This window comes from Rattus rattus, chromosome 14 (genome assembly GCF_011064425.1).
Source record: "Rattus rattus isolate New Zealand chromosome 14, Rrattus_CSIRO_v1, whole genome shotgun sequence".
NCBI lineage: Eukaryota > Metazoa > Chordata > Mammalia > Rodentia > Muridae > Rattus > Rattus rattus.
The window spans coordinates 74,802,899-74,819,691 of NC_046167.1; the positions used below are offsets into that span (position 1 = coordinate 74,802,899).

Below are 16,793 nucleotides of genomic sequence, written 5' to 3' on the forward strand. Positions count from 1 at the left end.
GCAATGAATATCCTAGTAAGAGCACCAGTGGAAGGGGAAGCCCTGGGTCCTGCTAAGACTGAACCCCTAGTGAACTAGACTGTTGGGGAGAGGGCAGCAATGGGGGGAGGGGTGGGAGGGGAACACCCATAAGGAAGGGGAGGGGGGAGGGGGATGTTTGCCCGGAAACCGGGAAAGGGAATAACATTCGAAATGTATATAAGAAATATTCAAGTTAATAAAAAAAAATAGAAAAAAAAAGATATAATCCTAAAAAAAAAAAAAAAGAATATTGGTGAATTTATTTTTTCTATGAAATAGAGAGTCTACCCTGCCTGAGAAGTTAGAGGCAATCAATGTGACCTTGAGAAACAAATTAAATTGAGAGTTTGGAAATTTCTCAAGAACTTCATTAATTTCTAAGTCATTTGGAAACATTTAGAGAATGTGTGTGGACCCCAAGTCAAAAATTTCTGTAACTGCCACTTATGCATTAGGAACACACTCTAGGCATGGTGGTCATGTCATCTGAAAATGTTCGAATTCATACCTGGATAAAACTCAGTTGTGATGTCTTCAGCCACAAAACCCATATCAAATCTAGAGACATTTTTGTCCTTCAAAAAGAGGAGCATATACTCACATGTATATACACACATATACTCATTCACATGTACACACACATGCATGCACACACACACAGTGACATTGTTATAAAGAAATTGTTTTAATCATATGGGTTCATTGTACACATTAACTGGCTTTAAGTAGCTCTTATTTTTCTATTTTATATATAAAAATTGGTGGTGAATCCCAACAAGGTCACCTGTCTAAAGAAGAACAGAAAAGAATTTAAGGAACCATTATTTCTAAACTTGCACTTGGAGTGTCCTGTCTACTGCTTATCTCTAAATGAAGATTTAAGTTTCTTCAGAATTGCTCACACCTGTGTTTTCACAGAACATACCTAGCCCCATTCTTCTGTAGCCTTTGTTTCTGACTTGACAAAACAAGACAAAAAAAAATTTCTGTAAATTTGTAGAAAAAGTCTGTCATGGAAACTCTCAAAACAAACTCCGACCTTAATAGAAGACAACATTACTTTTTAAAAGTACTTTTATGGTAAGGTTATTTTATTAATAAATTCTAAGTGCCATCTCGGTAAATACTAGCATAGATTCTCTCTCTTCAAAGCATAGCCTTGTAAACTTGTATGTCATTAAACCAAAACAGTATCCAATCAAACTGAAATATGAGCCTTCAAAACCCAATGGTTATACAAAATAAAAATTAAATACATTTTCATCTATATTATACAAAATAAAATTAAATATACTCAAGCATTTAAATATATGAGCATACATAGTCTATTTATTTATCTTACGGTTCTGGGATCAAATCTAGGCTGTGCTCAGGCTAGACAAGTTCTATACATTGAGCGATACCTTAGTTCCTTGACTGAATTTTTTTTTTTATTAACTTGAGTATTTCTTATATACATTTCAAGTGTTATTCCCTTTCCCGGTTTCCAGGCAAACATCCCCCTAACCCCTCCCCCTCCCCTTCTTTATGGGTGTTCCCCTCCCCATCCTCCCCCCATTGCCACCCTCCCCCCAACAATCTATTTCACTGGGGGTTCTCCTTGACTGAATTTTAAACATATATAGTAGATGTCTGATTTTGTGTTCAGATCTCTGAATTTTAAGCAATGGTTAATATGCTCCAGTCATATTAGTTTATGCCTTACATTCCTCAAATACTCTCTTAGTTTTGTTTTCCTGAAAGCAACTGAAGGGAGAATGAGTCTATTTCAGGTTTATTTGGCTCAATTCCAGGTTTCATCACTGTGGGGAAGTCAAGGCAGCAAAACTTTTACTCATCCCATCATTTCCACAAAAAGGCAGAGGCCAATGAACTAACACATGAATGCCCACACTGTTTATTTTTTCCTTTTTATTCAGTCCAGGACCCAGCCCATGAAAACCTGCTGCCTGCATTCAAGTTGGGTATCTCACCTCAATTAAACCAACAAGGAAAATGTCTCACAGGCATACCCACAGGTGAACCTGATCTAGATAATTTCTTCACTGAGAGCCCCTTCCCTGGTGATTCCAAACTGTGTCAAGGTGACAAAGCCAATTACAAACACTAATCAATTTATTTTAGTTCTATTAAAACTAAGAAACTAAATCCCTTTACTCTGTGATATCATAATCAACAATCAGAAGTGTATTTTCCTGTTTGTATTTTAAAATAAATATGAGAAAAATAATGTTTTGTGTATAAAGACAATAGAACAACTCTTTCTTATGCTTCCTTTTGTGTGTGTGTGGGGGGGTACGTGTTATATGTATCAAAAATTTAGAAACTTGTCAGCCACTGACAATATTTATTTAAATGTTTAAATTCTAATGTTTGAGACAAAATGCCCACGACAGCTGCTGTTTCTGGCTTAGCTGGATGTCCTAGGTATTAGACTGAGGTGAAAATGTAAGTAGTGGAATTCAGATGCTACCCCATGAGTGAACCAACAACGGCAACCAGACGCATTAGCCACCAAATATTTGAAAAAAAATAGTTTAAGGAAGGGAGGGTGTTTTCTGATTTGCATTTCCAGGGTATCATTCCATCATGGGTAGTTAGAGAGATGTAGGTGGGGTGAGAGAGACATGGCAACAGATGGGAAAAGAAAGGAGCAGGAGCAGGAGCAGGGGCAGGGGCAGGGGCAGGGGCAGGGGCAGGGGCAGGGGCAGGAGCAGGAGCAGGAAAACACTTGGTAATATTTCATCTGCAGCCAAGAAGTAGGGGGAACACCAAACCTCAACATCTTTCTCTAGTGATCACTTCTTCCAGCAGGACTCCACCTCCTAAAGATCCCGCAACTTTCCCAAACAGCACAACTGGAGACCAAGTGTTCAAACGCATGAGCCTACTGAGTACATTTGATATTTAAACCACAGCACCGGATATTACCAATCTCTGCCTGAACCACAGCAGACACTTAGCCTGAACACTTTCAGCCAGGCAGGTGATAGGGCAGAATGATCAATATACCTATTAATATTCATTCCAACTTTTATAGTTAGATTTTACCAGATGAGTTTTATGAATTGAGGAGACAAAGGTTTGCAGTAGAAAGCAACAGAAAAAGCCACCAAGTTTGAAGACAGTGCTAGGGTACAACCATTTTACTCAGGGAAGGGAATCTAGAATGCCCAGTTGAATAGTCTGGGTGGGATGTGTTCCTTTCTGTTTTGACTTATTTATCTATATATTATTGTGGTTGTTATTGGGGAGTAATGAATGCAGGCACATGTGTGTTGTGCTGCTTTTGTGGGGATTAGAAGACAACCCTTGATAACTGGTTCTCCCGGGGATAGCAACCAAACATGACATAACATAGACTAAGACGAGTCACAAAGCCTCATATCATGGCTGGAGGAGGAGGAAACACAGCAGGAGGAAAAGGGTCCCAAGAGCAAGCAAAACCCAATTTAAAAACGGGCTACAGAGCTAAACAGAGACTTCTCAAAAGAGGAATCTTGAATGGCCACGAAGCACCGTAAGAAATGTTTAACACCCTTAATCATCAGGGAAATGCAAACTAAGCAACCCTGAGATTCCATCTTACCCCAATCAGAATGGCTAAGATCAAAAACTTAAGTGACAGCACATGCTAACAAGGATGTGGAGAAAGAGGAACGCTCCTTCATTGCTGGTGGGATTGCAAACTGGTACAACAACTCTGGAAGTCAACCTGGCAGTCCCTCAAAAGAAATTGGAAATAATTCTACCTGAATATCCAGCTATACCACTCCTGGGCATATACCCCAAAGATTCTCCATCATACTACAAGGTCACATGCTCCACTATGTTCATAGCAGCATTATTTATAATAGCCAGAAACTGGAAGCAGCCCAGATATCCATCAACCAAAGAATGGATATAGAAAATGTGGTTCATTTACACAATGGAATACTATTTAGCTATTAAGGCAAATGGATAGAACTAGAAAATGTCCTGAGTGAGCTGACCCAGACTCAAAAGGACACACATGGCTTGATAAGTGGATATTAGCCCCAAGAGTACAGAATATCCAGGATACAACCCACAGACTATAAGAAGTTTAACAAGGAGGAAGGCCCAAGTGAGGGTGCTTCAATCCCAATATAGAAGGGGAAACAAAATAATCGTGGGAAGCAGAGTGAGAGAGTGATGTGGGTGGGTGAGGGGAGGGAAAGGGGAAGGGGAAAAGAGGGTGGGATCAGGTATAGGGGAGACAGGAGAGAAGCCCAGAGGGGCAGGAGAATGAGTGGAAATATGCAGCTGCTGGGGGTAGGGGTTGGGGAAACCTCTAGAAAGTCTCAGAGACCTGGGATGTGAGAGACTCAATGGGGGTGACCTTAGTCAAAATGCCCAACAGTGGGGAGATAGAACCTGAAGAGACTTCCTTCAGTAGACAGATGATGTCACCAACCTACCTTCAAACTTTTTGACCCTGAATTGTTCCTGTCTAAAAGAAATATAGGGACAAAAAGCAGAGCAAAGACTGAAGGAAAAGCTGTCCAGTAACCAGCCCAACTTGGCATCCATCCCATCCCATCCCTGACACGATTACCAATGCTATGTTGTGCCTGAAGACAGGAGCCTAGCATGGCTGTCCTCTGAGAGGCTCTACCAGCAGCTGACTGAGACAGATGCAGATATTCACAGTCAACCATTGGACTGAGGTCAGGGACCCCTAGGGAAGAGTTAAGGGAAGAACTGAAGGAGCTAAAGGGGATGGCAACCCCACAGGAAGACCAACAGTGTCATCCAACCCAGACTCCTGGGAGCCCCAAGAAACTAGGCTACCAACCAAAGAGCATACATGGGATAGTCGAGGCCCTGCCTACACATGTACAGACAAGGACTGCCTTGTCTGACATGACTGGGAGAGGATATGCCTAATCCTGTAGAGACTTGATGCCCTAGAGTAGAGGGAATCTGGGGGTGGGGGAAGAGCACCCTCTCAGAAGTGAAGGGAGGATGGGGTGACGAACTCTGGGAGGGGGGCAGGGAGGGGCAACATTTGATATGTAAAAAATTAATTAATTAAAATAAAAACAGAAACACCCTAATCCCACAAGAACATCAAGCTACACAATCATAATGTTTGTGTAGAGGACCTAGCTCAGACCCATACAGTGTCCATGATTGTTGCTTCAGTCTTTGTGAGACCCTACAAGCCCTGCCTATTGATTCTGTAGATTGTGTTCTCCTGGTGTACTCAACCTCTCTGGCTCCTAGAATCCTTTCTCCACTTCTTCAGTGAGGTTCACCTGGCTCTGCCTAATGTCTGGCTGTAGGTCTCTATATCTGCTCCTATCAGTTGATAGATAATGCCTCTCTGATGACAACTGGGCTACTTGCTGACTGTAAGTATGGCAGAATATCATTACAAATAATTTCATTTACTTTTTTCCAGCCATATATTATACTACCTGGGTCTCTGAGCATTCCAGCCTCAGGTTCCTGGTTAACGAATGTTAGGCATAGGCTTCCTTTCAGTGGAGTGGGCCTCGAGTTGAACTAGGCATTGGTTGGCCACTCCCACAAATTCTGCACCACCATTAATTACCCCAGCATACCTTGCAGGAAGGACAAATTATAGGTTGAAGGATTGTGTCTGGATTGATGTCCCATTTCTACTGCTGGGAGCCTTGCCTGGTTAAAGAAGATAGCTGGTTCAGTTTCCATATCTCCCATTACTAGGACTCTTCTCATAGACTTCAGGGAGTTCCCACTGTACTAGGTTCCCACATTGCCCCCAAATGCCCAGTCCAATTTCAGTCATTTCTTCCATACTCTCTTCCCAATCTCTTCCCCCAACCTGATTCTTCCTGTTCCCATGTTCTCCCACCTCCAGTCCACTTACATTTCCATTCACAGGAAAATCTGTGAGTCTCCCCTTGAGTCCTCCTTGTTATTTAGCCTCTCTGGGTCTATGCATTGTAACATGATTACCTTTATTTAATAACTAATGTCCATTGTAAGTGAGTAGTATATACTGTGTGTTTGTCTTTGTGGGTCTAGTTTACATCACTCAGGGTGATTTTTTTTTTAGTTCCATCCATTTGTCTGAAAATTTTATGATATCATTGTTTTAAACAGCTAGAAATACTCCATTATGTAACCGTACCACATTTTCTTTATCCATTATTCAGTTGAGGTTGTTTTTAGTTACTGGCTATTATGAGTAAATATGTAATGAATATGGTTGAGCAAGTGACCTTGTGGTAGGATGGAAAGTCCTTGAGGTAGATAACTTCCCAATTTTTTTTAAAGGAATCACCACACTGATTTCCACAGTGGCTCTACAAGTTTGCTCTCCCACCAGCAATAGATGAGTGTTCTCCTTGCTTTACACCCTTACACCATGAGCTGTTATCTGTTTTTTATCTTAGCCATTCCAACAGGTGTAAAATGGAATTTCAAAGTAGTTTGATCTGCATTTCCCTTATGACTACGGATGTTGATCATTTCTTTAAGTGTTTCTCGGCCATCTGAGTTTCCACTATTGAGGATTCTCTGTTTAGATCTGTACTCCGTTTTTAAATTGGATTATTTAGTTTGTTGATGTGGAGTTCTTTATATAGTTGGATATTATCCCTCTGTCGGATGTGGAGTTGGTGGAAATGTTCCCCATTCTGTAGGCTACTGCTTTGTCTCCATTGACAGTATCCTTTGCCTTACAGAAGTTTTTCAATTTCATGAGGTACCATTTATTGATTGTTGGTCTTAGTAGCTGGGCTTAGCTGGGGATTCTGTTCAGGGAGAATTGTCTCTTGTGCAAATGGATTCAAGGCTATTCCCACTTCCTTTTCTAATAGGTACAGTGTATCTGGTTTTATGTTGGGGTCTTTAATCAACTTGTACTTGAGTTTTGTGCAAGGGGATAAATACTTTTTTGTTCCATCGGGCATTTCTGACTTCTTTATCAAAAATCAGTTATTTATAAATGCATGGATTTACATCTGGGATTTGATTGTACTCCATTAATCGACCTCACTGTTGTTATGCCAATATCATGCGGTATTTTTATTGCATTAGCTATATAGTACAGCTTAATATCAGGGATTGTGATATCTCTGAATGTTTTCTTTTTCTACATAATTATTTTAGCTATCTTGAGTTGTTTGTTTTTCCATATGAAGTTGAGAATTGCCTTTTTAATATCTGTGAAAATTTACGTTGGAATTGTGATAGGGATTGCACTAAATTTGTAGAATGCTTTTGGTAGGAAGGTCATTTTACTATAATAATACTACTGTCCCATAAGCATGGGGGACATTTCCATCTTCTGATGATATCGTCTTCAATTTCTTTCTTTAAATACTAGGTATATTTTCCCTTATTTCTTCTCGATCATTTGTATATAGGAAAGCTACTGATTTTCTTTAGTTAATCTTCTACCCAGCCATTTCAGGTGTTTATCAGCTGTAGGATTTTTCCCTTGTAGAGTTTTTGAGGCATACACACACACACACACACACACACACACACACACACACACACACACACACACACAATCATATTACCTGAAAATAATGATATTTTGGTTTCTTCCTTTCCAGTTTGGATCCACTTGTTCTCCTTCAGCTGTCTTATTGCTCCAGCTAGACCTTCAATCACTGTATTCAAAAGAAATGGAGAGAGTAGACAGCCTTGTCTTATTCCAGATTTTAGTGGTTTTGCTTTGAGTTTCTTTCCATTTAATTTGATGTTGGCTATCGACTTGCTGTCAATTATCTTTATAATGTTTAGATGTATCCCTTTTAACTCTAACCTCTCCAATACTTTTGTCATGAAGGGGTGTAAGATTTTGTCAGAGGCTTTTTCAGCGTCTAATGAAATGATCATATGGGTTTTTCTTAAGTTTGTTTATATGGTGGATTACATTGACTGATTTTCATGTGCTGAATCATCCCCTATCTCTAGGATAAAGTCTACTTGATAATGGTGGATGATCTTTTCTTAGTGTTCTTGGATTCAATTTTCAAGTATTTTAATGAGTATTTTGTTCATGAGGGATGTTGGACTTTGTTGAATCATTGTGTTGCTTGGGTTTCAGGGTGACTGTGACCTCATAAGATGAATTTTGCAATGTTCTTTGTGTTTCTATTTTGTGGAATAATTTGATGTATATTGGCATTTGCTCTTCTTTGAATGTCTGGTAGAACTTTATGTTAAAACCATCTAGCTCTTGCTTCTTTTAGTTGAGAGAATTAAAATGACTCTGTCTATTTCCTTAGTTATAGGTATGTTGAAATTATTTATTTATTTGATCTTGATTGAGCTTTGGTAAGTGGTACCTATCAAGAAAATTATCTATATTTTTTTTAGATTTTCCAATTTGTGGATACGGTTTTTAAAGTATGACCTTATGATTCTTTGGATTTTCTTGGTGTCTACTGTTATGTCCCTCTTTTTGTTTCTGATTTTGTTAATGAGGATATTTTCTCTGTGTCTTTCAGTTAGTTTGGATAAGGGTTTGTCTATCTTATTGATTTTCTCAAAGAACCAACTCTTTGTTTCCTTGATTCCCATTATTGTTCTTTCTGTTTCTTTTTTATTGATTTCAACCATCAGTTTGATTATTTTCAGCCATCTATTCATTTTCAGTGAGCTTTCTTTTATTTTGTTTCATTTTGGTTTTTTTGTTCTAGACCTTTTAGGTGTGCTGTTAAGTTGCTAGTGTAAAATCTCTCCAAAAATTTTTATGTAGGCACCTAGAGCTATAAACTTCTGTTTTAGCATAACTTTCATTGTATCCCATAAGTTTTGGCATGTTCTTCATTTATTTTCATTGAATTCTCAGAAGCCTTTTATTTCTTTATTTTTACCTTAACCCAGTAGTCATTCAGTAAAGAGTTGTCCAGTTTCCATAAATTTGTAGGCTTTCTGTTGTTTCTGTTGTTGTTGAAATCCAGCTTTAATCTGTAGTGGTTTATTTGATGGTTAATGCAGGGGTTAATTTCAATTTTCTTGTATTTGTTGTTGGATTTTTTTCATGTGTAATTCATACATTCCTAAAAAGCTCAAGTAAATGGAATTTTGAAAGGAAACACAACAGAATATTTCTGTAAGAAAGAGGCTTAGGGTTTAGGGCTGATTTTTCTTTGTTTTTACTTTTCTTCAAATGCCCGTGAGCAGAACTTTTACCAATTTACTGCACTAGTCATTGTGATTTAAAATAAATTTAAGTGTTAAGGATAAATGGCCTCTCCTTTCCTCCCACGTTATTAAATTTTTCTATATTAACATGTATTAATTGTACATATTAATGGGTTCAGTATGATGTTTCTACATATATATGATAGTATGCCGTATCCAGATCCAAACTAACGAGATCCAAGCTCCATAGCTTTACACACACACACACACACACACACACACACACACACACACACACACACACTTCAATATGAGGCAAAATATAAACAAGCTTCTTTCTTCTCAGTCTGGTCTTTCACAGTGTTCAGACAATAAGAATGGGCAAAAAGTCCTCCTGGAGGACCTGGGTAGAGATAATGGTGGTGTATGTCCCGCAGAAGCTCACTGGACATTGGCCCACTGAAAACTTCAGTAATCGTGTTAGCAATGTAGAAATCTTGCACTTGTATTTTATGTGAAGTGGATTCAGGATGATAACATGGAATCAATGCTGTGATTATAAAAATAGAAAGATCCTGAATGTAACCTAATCCTATCTGACCTATATGATACTATATTTTTTCTCCCAAAGACAGTAGCATCTCACCTGTAACTTAAGGAAGTAAGGCTAGAATAATGCCTTAGGTCTCTATTAACTCTCTATTGCCACTCTCTAGGATTCTTGGTAAAAATCCTTGGACATTACTTACTGTGGTGCTTTATTTCCCTAATGATGTAGTTTTATAAGAACAGCCTTATTGCTTGGAGATGATGGCGGAGGGATGTATGAAATGAAAATTTCAGAACAGCAAGGCCAATGGTGGTCATAAACCACCATCATTAAAATGTTTGTAAATGTTTTAATGGCGCTGATATTTAGAGTATCTTAAAACCAAAAGAATATTAGACAATAGTAGCTAATTGAGGAACCACGGAAAAATTGCCATATCTGTGTTAAACATGAGCAGAGTTATTCGAAAGATAGCCTTTTGGATATAAACAGAGTTAAAACAAGCCACCACTAATATGAGCAGAGGGAATATAAAGGTGATCTTGAAGTTATATTGACCCTTCCTCTGTGTTCTTTCCAGGGATTTCCAGGAAACACAAATGCAGACAGTGTGGTGCAATATAGTCTCCAGCCTTCCTTCCACACCAGGTTCCTACGCTTCCTCCCCTTAGCCTGGAACCCCAAGGGCAGGATTGGAATGCGGATAGAAGTATATGGGTGTTCATACAGTAAGTGATATTTATTCTTTGTGTGAAATAAACATCTGTATGAGAGCTGTAAAATCCAGTGTCAGTTAAAAATTACTTGCTCTAGCCTTTTTAATAGTTGTATAACTAAAACTGAGTTTTATAAAAGGACTTCTATTAACTCCTTATGACAATATAGGATTTAATTGTTTTTTCATAGTTAAATTTAAAGGTTACTTAGTGGGTAAAATGTTTGATATAAAATGAGGGCTTAAGTTTGGAGCCCCAGTATCACATAGAAAAGTAAGGTGTGCAGTGAATGTCTGTGAATCCAGTGCTGGAGACCAAGAACAGAGACGGGAAACTCACTGGAGCATACTGACCAGCCAATCTAGCCAACAGATGAATCACCAGGTCAGTGAAGAGAATCTATCTCAGTTAAATGAGGTGACAGACAATAAAGGAACACACCTGGTGTTGACCAGGATGCATAAAGCCACCCGCATGAACATCTAGATGAACACATAGATGTCACACACATACACGGAATTTAGAGGTAGACTCAACCCAAAATTCATTTATTTTTAGATTCCAAGAGTTTAATAAAATACTTCTAGCATTGTAGGCATTCAATAAAGCAGTTAAATTCTAACTAATAGCAGATGACATTGACTTTCAAAGGCTTCTGTGGGTCTATGGAAGCACTAGTGTTTGGGAACTAACTTCTAGCATGCAGCACCTAAAACACCACATCATGGTACTAACTCAACTTTTCTCTATCAGTGTCACTGTGAAGTCTTTACTTCCTCTGATCTTCATTTGGTGGGAAATTATATTTCTGCAACAGCTTCTATAACTGTAATAAAAATAAAAAGAAATAGTGTAGACATGAAGAATTCATGACCCTGGGTTCCAACTGTATAGGTAGCAATGAATAGCCTAGTAAGAGCACCAGTGGAAGGGGAAGCCCTTGGTCCTGCCAAGACTGAACCCCCAGTGAACGTGATTGTTGGGGGGAGGGCAGTAATGGGGGGAGGATAGGAAGGGGGACACTCATATAGAAGGGGAGGGGGAGAGGTTAGGGGGATGTTGGCCTGGAAACCAGGAAAGGGAATAACAATTGAAATGTAAATAAGAAATACCCAAGTTAGTAAAGATGGAGGGAAAAAAAAAATCAAGCAGCAGAACTGACGTGAATCAAGATTTGTTTGTTACCTGATGATCTTGAACACAATTGTAGTATTTCTTAACATCATAGGCATGTTTTAAATTATTGATAAAATGAAACAAAATTTAAAATATGCACAGAGATATTAATATAACTTCACAGAGTTAGTTTTCTACCATTGGATGACGTTAGTGCATCCAGAGGGAAAAAAGATATTTGCGCATCTTAACAAATCAGTGTGTTAGAAAATGGTAAGGTTTGGGGGTAAAATCTGAGCAAACCCATAGGTTTTCCTGTCCACTATCTTTTTGGCAGAAGCCAAACATGCTGAAACGTGTTTCCATCTGCAATTATATGAACCAGCTAAGCATATCTGGAAGTATACTTGTATGCCACCATCTTTATGACACATCTGAGTAGGTCCAAAGTCTTCCTGTCATTTTCACAATGCCCGTTGAGCACATCCACAAGCTCTTGTTCCCCACTTTAACATTTAAACATGAATTATATAACCTTGAACTAAGCATGCCTAAGACTGCCAACTTTTCCTTCTTGAGATATGACTGTAAACTGAGCATGCTGGTAATGTGCCTAGTATTAATGTACTTTCCTATATGAATACGTACAGAATTCCCCAGGGAAATATCCAGGCTTCCTTTGTTCAAGGGGAGCATTGATTTGGAAACATCTCTCATCCATTCCTCACCCAATGCAAGTATTCTTTCTCCATGCTTTACTTCATTTTTTAATGGGCTGTGGATGTCACCTAATGGGCAGAGTGCTTGCCTAACATACCTGAGTCCTTGTGTTCTATCTCTAGTACAAGTCACAGTGTCACGTGCATGTAATCCCAGCACTTGGGAAGTAGAGGCAGAAAGATCAGAAATCAATGCCATTCTCAGTTACATAGTGAGTTTGAGGTTACCCTAAGCTACATAGGACCCTGTCTCAAAAATAAAAGATTAAATGAATTAAATGGTTTTGAAAAGTGAAATATGAACATGTGGAACCATAGAAGAAGCAAAGAATAGACTGACTGGGAGTATCTTAGCCCATTTAGGACGTACCAGGCTGTACCTAATTCTCACTCACAGGTGCTCACTCCCATTCTCTGCTGATTTCTGCTTCCATCATGTAAAGTGTTAATTTCTGAGACATATTAATAAACTACCATTCACAAAGTATATTATATCTCTGTTTTATTACTAAACCTCTCCCTATACAATCCCATTAACTTCCTAATTCTGGACATTTCTACTGTTAGTATTTCTATGAAGTATTAAATGTAACGGTGGTGCCTTACCACCCACTTCCTTTTCCTCCTCCCATTGGTCATTTTCTTTCACCAAGGCATCGTCTTGAATCTCTAACTGTGCCCATTGTTGTGGTAGCTGTGATGTCTGATATTTACAATCTCTCTTTGATGCTATGAAATTATTTTGTCTTCCTATTACTCTGAAACAACTTCAGTTGTACTGACTTCAAAGCAGAGCATGCTCTTTGATGGGACTTTTCCTTCCTAAAAAGCCATTTCTCTCATTCCTTGGGCTCGAGATCGATACCAGAGGCATCAAAGCTGTGTACCTCGACCTGAGAAGGGCCCGTCCGTGGACTATGTGAAGCTGTCATTGAATTTATAGGCACTGTCAGCTTCTGCAATACAAGTTATAGGATAAAAGTTGCTACTAGCAAAATTTTTAAGTGCAGATAGTTCACAAATTACCACTAGTGAATATAATTTTACCAGTAACAGCCAACTCAAAGAACCTTCTGCAGAAAAAGTCACTAAATTATCCATTATTTACTTATAATCATTGTTCAAGTACATTAATTTTATTTAACAGTATAAACCTTAGGGTCTGTGTTAACAGGAATGATTTTTTGAGTTTTAATTAAGCACCCTGTTTTTGTCTGAGAACTTTGCTTATTATATCACCTAGTGGCAATGTCTTTTTGCAGTTTTATCTAATTTTTTACATTCCATTAATAATAGTATGCTCACCAACATTCTCATTCAATTTATGGGTTCTTCTAGATTCCTGGCTTAGCAGAACCATTTTCTGGGTGTTCGTTTTCAAATTGGGTTTGGGATTGGGATAGTAAGCTGAATTGTGGCTTCCAACCTGCACAACAAAACAGTTCTCTACTTTATAGGTACCTTTGTGTACTTCATGCCTGACATTTTGTAAAAGTTAGCATTTATCCACGTTTTTCCTAATCCTTTTATCTTGTTTGCTAGCTCCCTCTGCTTTCTATCCATGTCTACATGTTTTCAATGGCACTTATACTCTTGCCACACTTCTGAATCCCTCTTCTTATATCAGAATTTGAGGAGTTCCACACTGGTTCACCCTCCATCGAGCAACTTTCCTCCCTGGCCTGTGAACTCTTAGAGTCAATGCCCAAAGGATAATTGTTATCCTCCTCTTTTCTAAATTACCACTCATTTCTATTTTATTCTGTCTCTCTCAACTCATTGACTCAAACCTGCTCCTAATTTTTAAATACATATCGAATCAGTCCATATGACAGAATCTAAGGCATCTATTAGCCTACATGAAGCTGCTTCAGCTATGGAAACCAATTGATAAGTGGATATTAGCCAAAAAGCTCGAATTACCCAATATGCAATCCACAGACCACAGGAAGCTCAAGAAGAAGGATGAACAAAATGCGGATGTTCCCACTCCTTCTTAAAAGGGGAAAATATCCATAGGAGGAGATTTGGAAGCAAAGTTTAGAGCAGCAACTCAAGGAACGACCATTCACAGCCTGCCCCACATGTGACCCATATATATACAGCCACCAAAACTAGATAGGATAGATGAAGCTAAAAAATGCACGCTGAAAGGGACCGGATATAGATCTCTCCTGAGAGATACATCCAGAGCATGTCCAATACAGAGGTCAATGCTAGCAGCAAACCACTGAACTGAGAACAGGACTCCCTTGGGGGGGGGAATTAGAGGAAGTATTGAAAGAGTTGAAGGAGCTTGCAACCCCATAAGAACAACACTGTCAACCAACCAGTACTTCCAGGGACCAAACCACTACTGAAAGACTATACATGGACTGACCCAGGGATCCAACTGCATATGTAGCAGAGAATAGCCTTGTTGGGGCACCAGGGGAAGCTCTTGGTCCTGCCAAAGGTTGGACCCCCAGTGCAGGGGAATATGGGGGGGAGCAGTAAGGGGATGTATGGGGAGAATACCTGTATGGGGGAGGGGAGGAGATGGGGGTTTATGGACAGGAAACCGGAAAAGGGAATAACATTTGAAATGTAAGTAAAGAAATATATCTAATAAAAAAAATAAAAAAATAAAAATGAAAAAAAAAAGAAACAACTCAAGGAAGCAAATCGTTTCTACTTTGACTTCTCAGAGAGTTCATGTCTTGGAAGAGGCTGAGGGTTGTAGCTCTTTTACTTATGCACTCTTAAACCAAATACCCATTTACACTAGTGTCACACCATCTAAATGCATGTACGCCATTACATCATACTGTACGTGCAGCAGGGTCATGTTTCAGTATCTCAGCCCTACTTTCTATAGTGAGTTTCCCAATCCATTGCCTTCCGTGTTATGTTCCATTTCACTCAGCACATGGTGAGTGTCTGGTGACTGTTGCTTGAATGAAGATATAACAAGGATGTTGGTGAGGTTACTTCTGACACAGTTCTTCCTAAACACATGAAATCTGTCTGTGACAAAGTCCTTTGTCTTAGATGAATGAATACTTAAAAACCTTTAAACATATATGCTATTAGCTTTTCTTTTCTGGTGTTCTTGGGAGAAGTACAGTGATATAATAATTGCACTAGTAATCTTCAAATATCACCTCTAAACTCTCTGTCTTCTAACATGAGAAAATGAGATAGGCATTCTTCTGAATAAGATCCAGGTCAATAGGGATTGATTGGAGAAAGCCTGGGAAGAAGATGGCCAGCATCTTACAAGAAGCCATGTAAGTACAGACACTTGTAAATCTCAGCCTCAGGTTAGTCAGGTATAACCATGGAAGTTGAAAATTGATGCTCTCTTACATAGCAAAAATTAAATTTATTATTATTGTTGTGTGTGTGTGTGTGTGTGTGTGTGTGTGTGTGTGTAAGAGAGAGAAATGGGAGGGGCAGAGACAAAACATAGGAAGACAGAGAGTGCATTTAGAGGCCAGAGACTGACATCAAGGATAGACTTGGTAGCCAACAAACCTCAGGGATTCTCTCATCTGCCTTCCTAGTGATAGGATTGTTCGCATGTGTTGGGACACATGCATAGCCTTTTGCATAGGATCTGGGATCCAAACTCAGGTACTTTTGCTTGTATGTTCCTTACATTTACTGCACTGAGCCGTCTCTTCAGTCCCATGTGTCATCATCTTTCAAAATCATTGATCTAATAGTGATGCACTATTATTTCTTAAATGTTTCTTGTGAAATACTTTAAGAAATACATTGCTGAATACTATTGTTTTAGTGCTTTAGTACAAAAATATGTTGTGGTGGATTACTTATGTATGTTTATAATTGATTATAGCCATAAACACTCTTCTTTGCACTTATAAGAGTTTTGAACTTTTAAATATATGACTGTCTTAGTTAGGGCTTTACTGCTGTGAACAGACACCATGACCAAGGCAACTCTTGTAAGGACAACATTTAATTGGGGCTTTCTTGCAGGTTAAGAGGGTCAGTGCATTATCATCAAGGTGGGAACATGGCAGCATCCAAGCAAGCATGTTGCAGGCAGAGCTGAGAATTCTACATCTTCATCTGAAGCTAGGATTAGGATTAGCCCACACCACAGTAACACACCTACTCCAACAAGGCCATACCTATTCCAACAGGGAATAACCCTAACCTTCTAATAGTGCCAGCATATACGAACCATCACAATGACTCCGGTGGATAAGTGAGGAAACAATCAACTCTTTGATTTCTTCTGATTCTTAGACTTCAAAGCTTGTTCCTTAGGTGGGATGATCACTTCTGAGAGATGTGAAAGTGAATTGTTGCCAAGTTAATTCTTTCTCTATCCCAAACATGATTTTTGTTTGCTCTGCTACATGTTATCATGTGTTTATTTCACAGAATAGAGTATTATTTACTGTTAAGCTTGAGATTTTTATTTGTTAATTCATTTTCAGTAGCATACACATTATGAGCTAAGAATATGTCATTAAATTTTGAGATGTAATAATTTTTGTTACTAAAAGAACAAGTTTCAAAGATTGTTGCTCAAAGCATTTTTCC

At 38.7% G+C, this 16,793-nt stretch overlaps 1 protein-coding gene across 1 annotated transcript in view; it reads left to right on the forward strand.

Moving 5' to 3' along the window:
- LOC116883275 (contactin-associated protein-like 3) overlaps nucleotides 1-16,793 on the forward strand; it is a 164,739-nt gene that overhangs the window by 85,007 nt on the left and 62,939 nt on the right. The window contains 1 exon segment of the mRNA XM_032884263.1: nucleotides 10,266-10,413. Within this exon segment, the coding sequence (XP_032740154.1) occupies nucleotides 10,266-10,413 (148 nt within the window).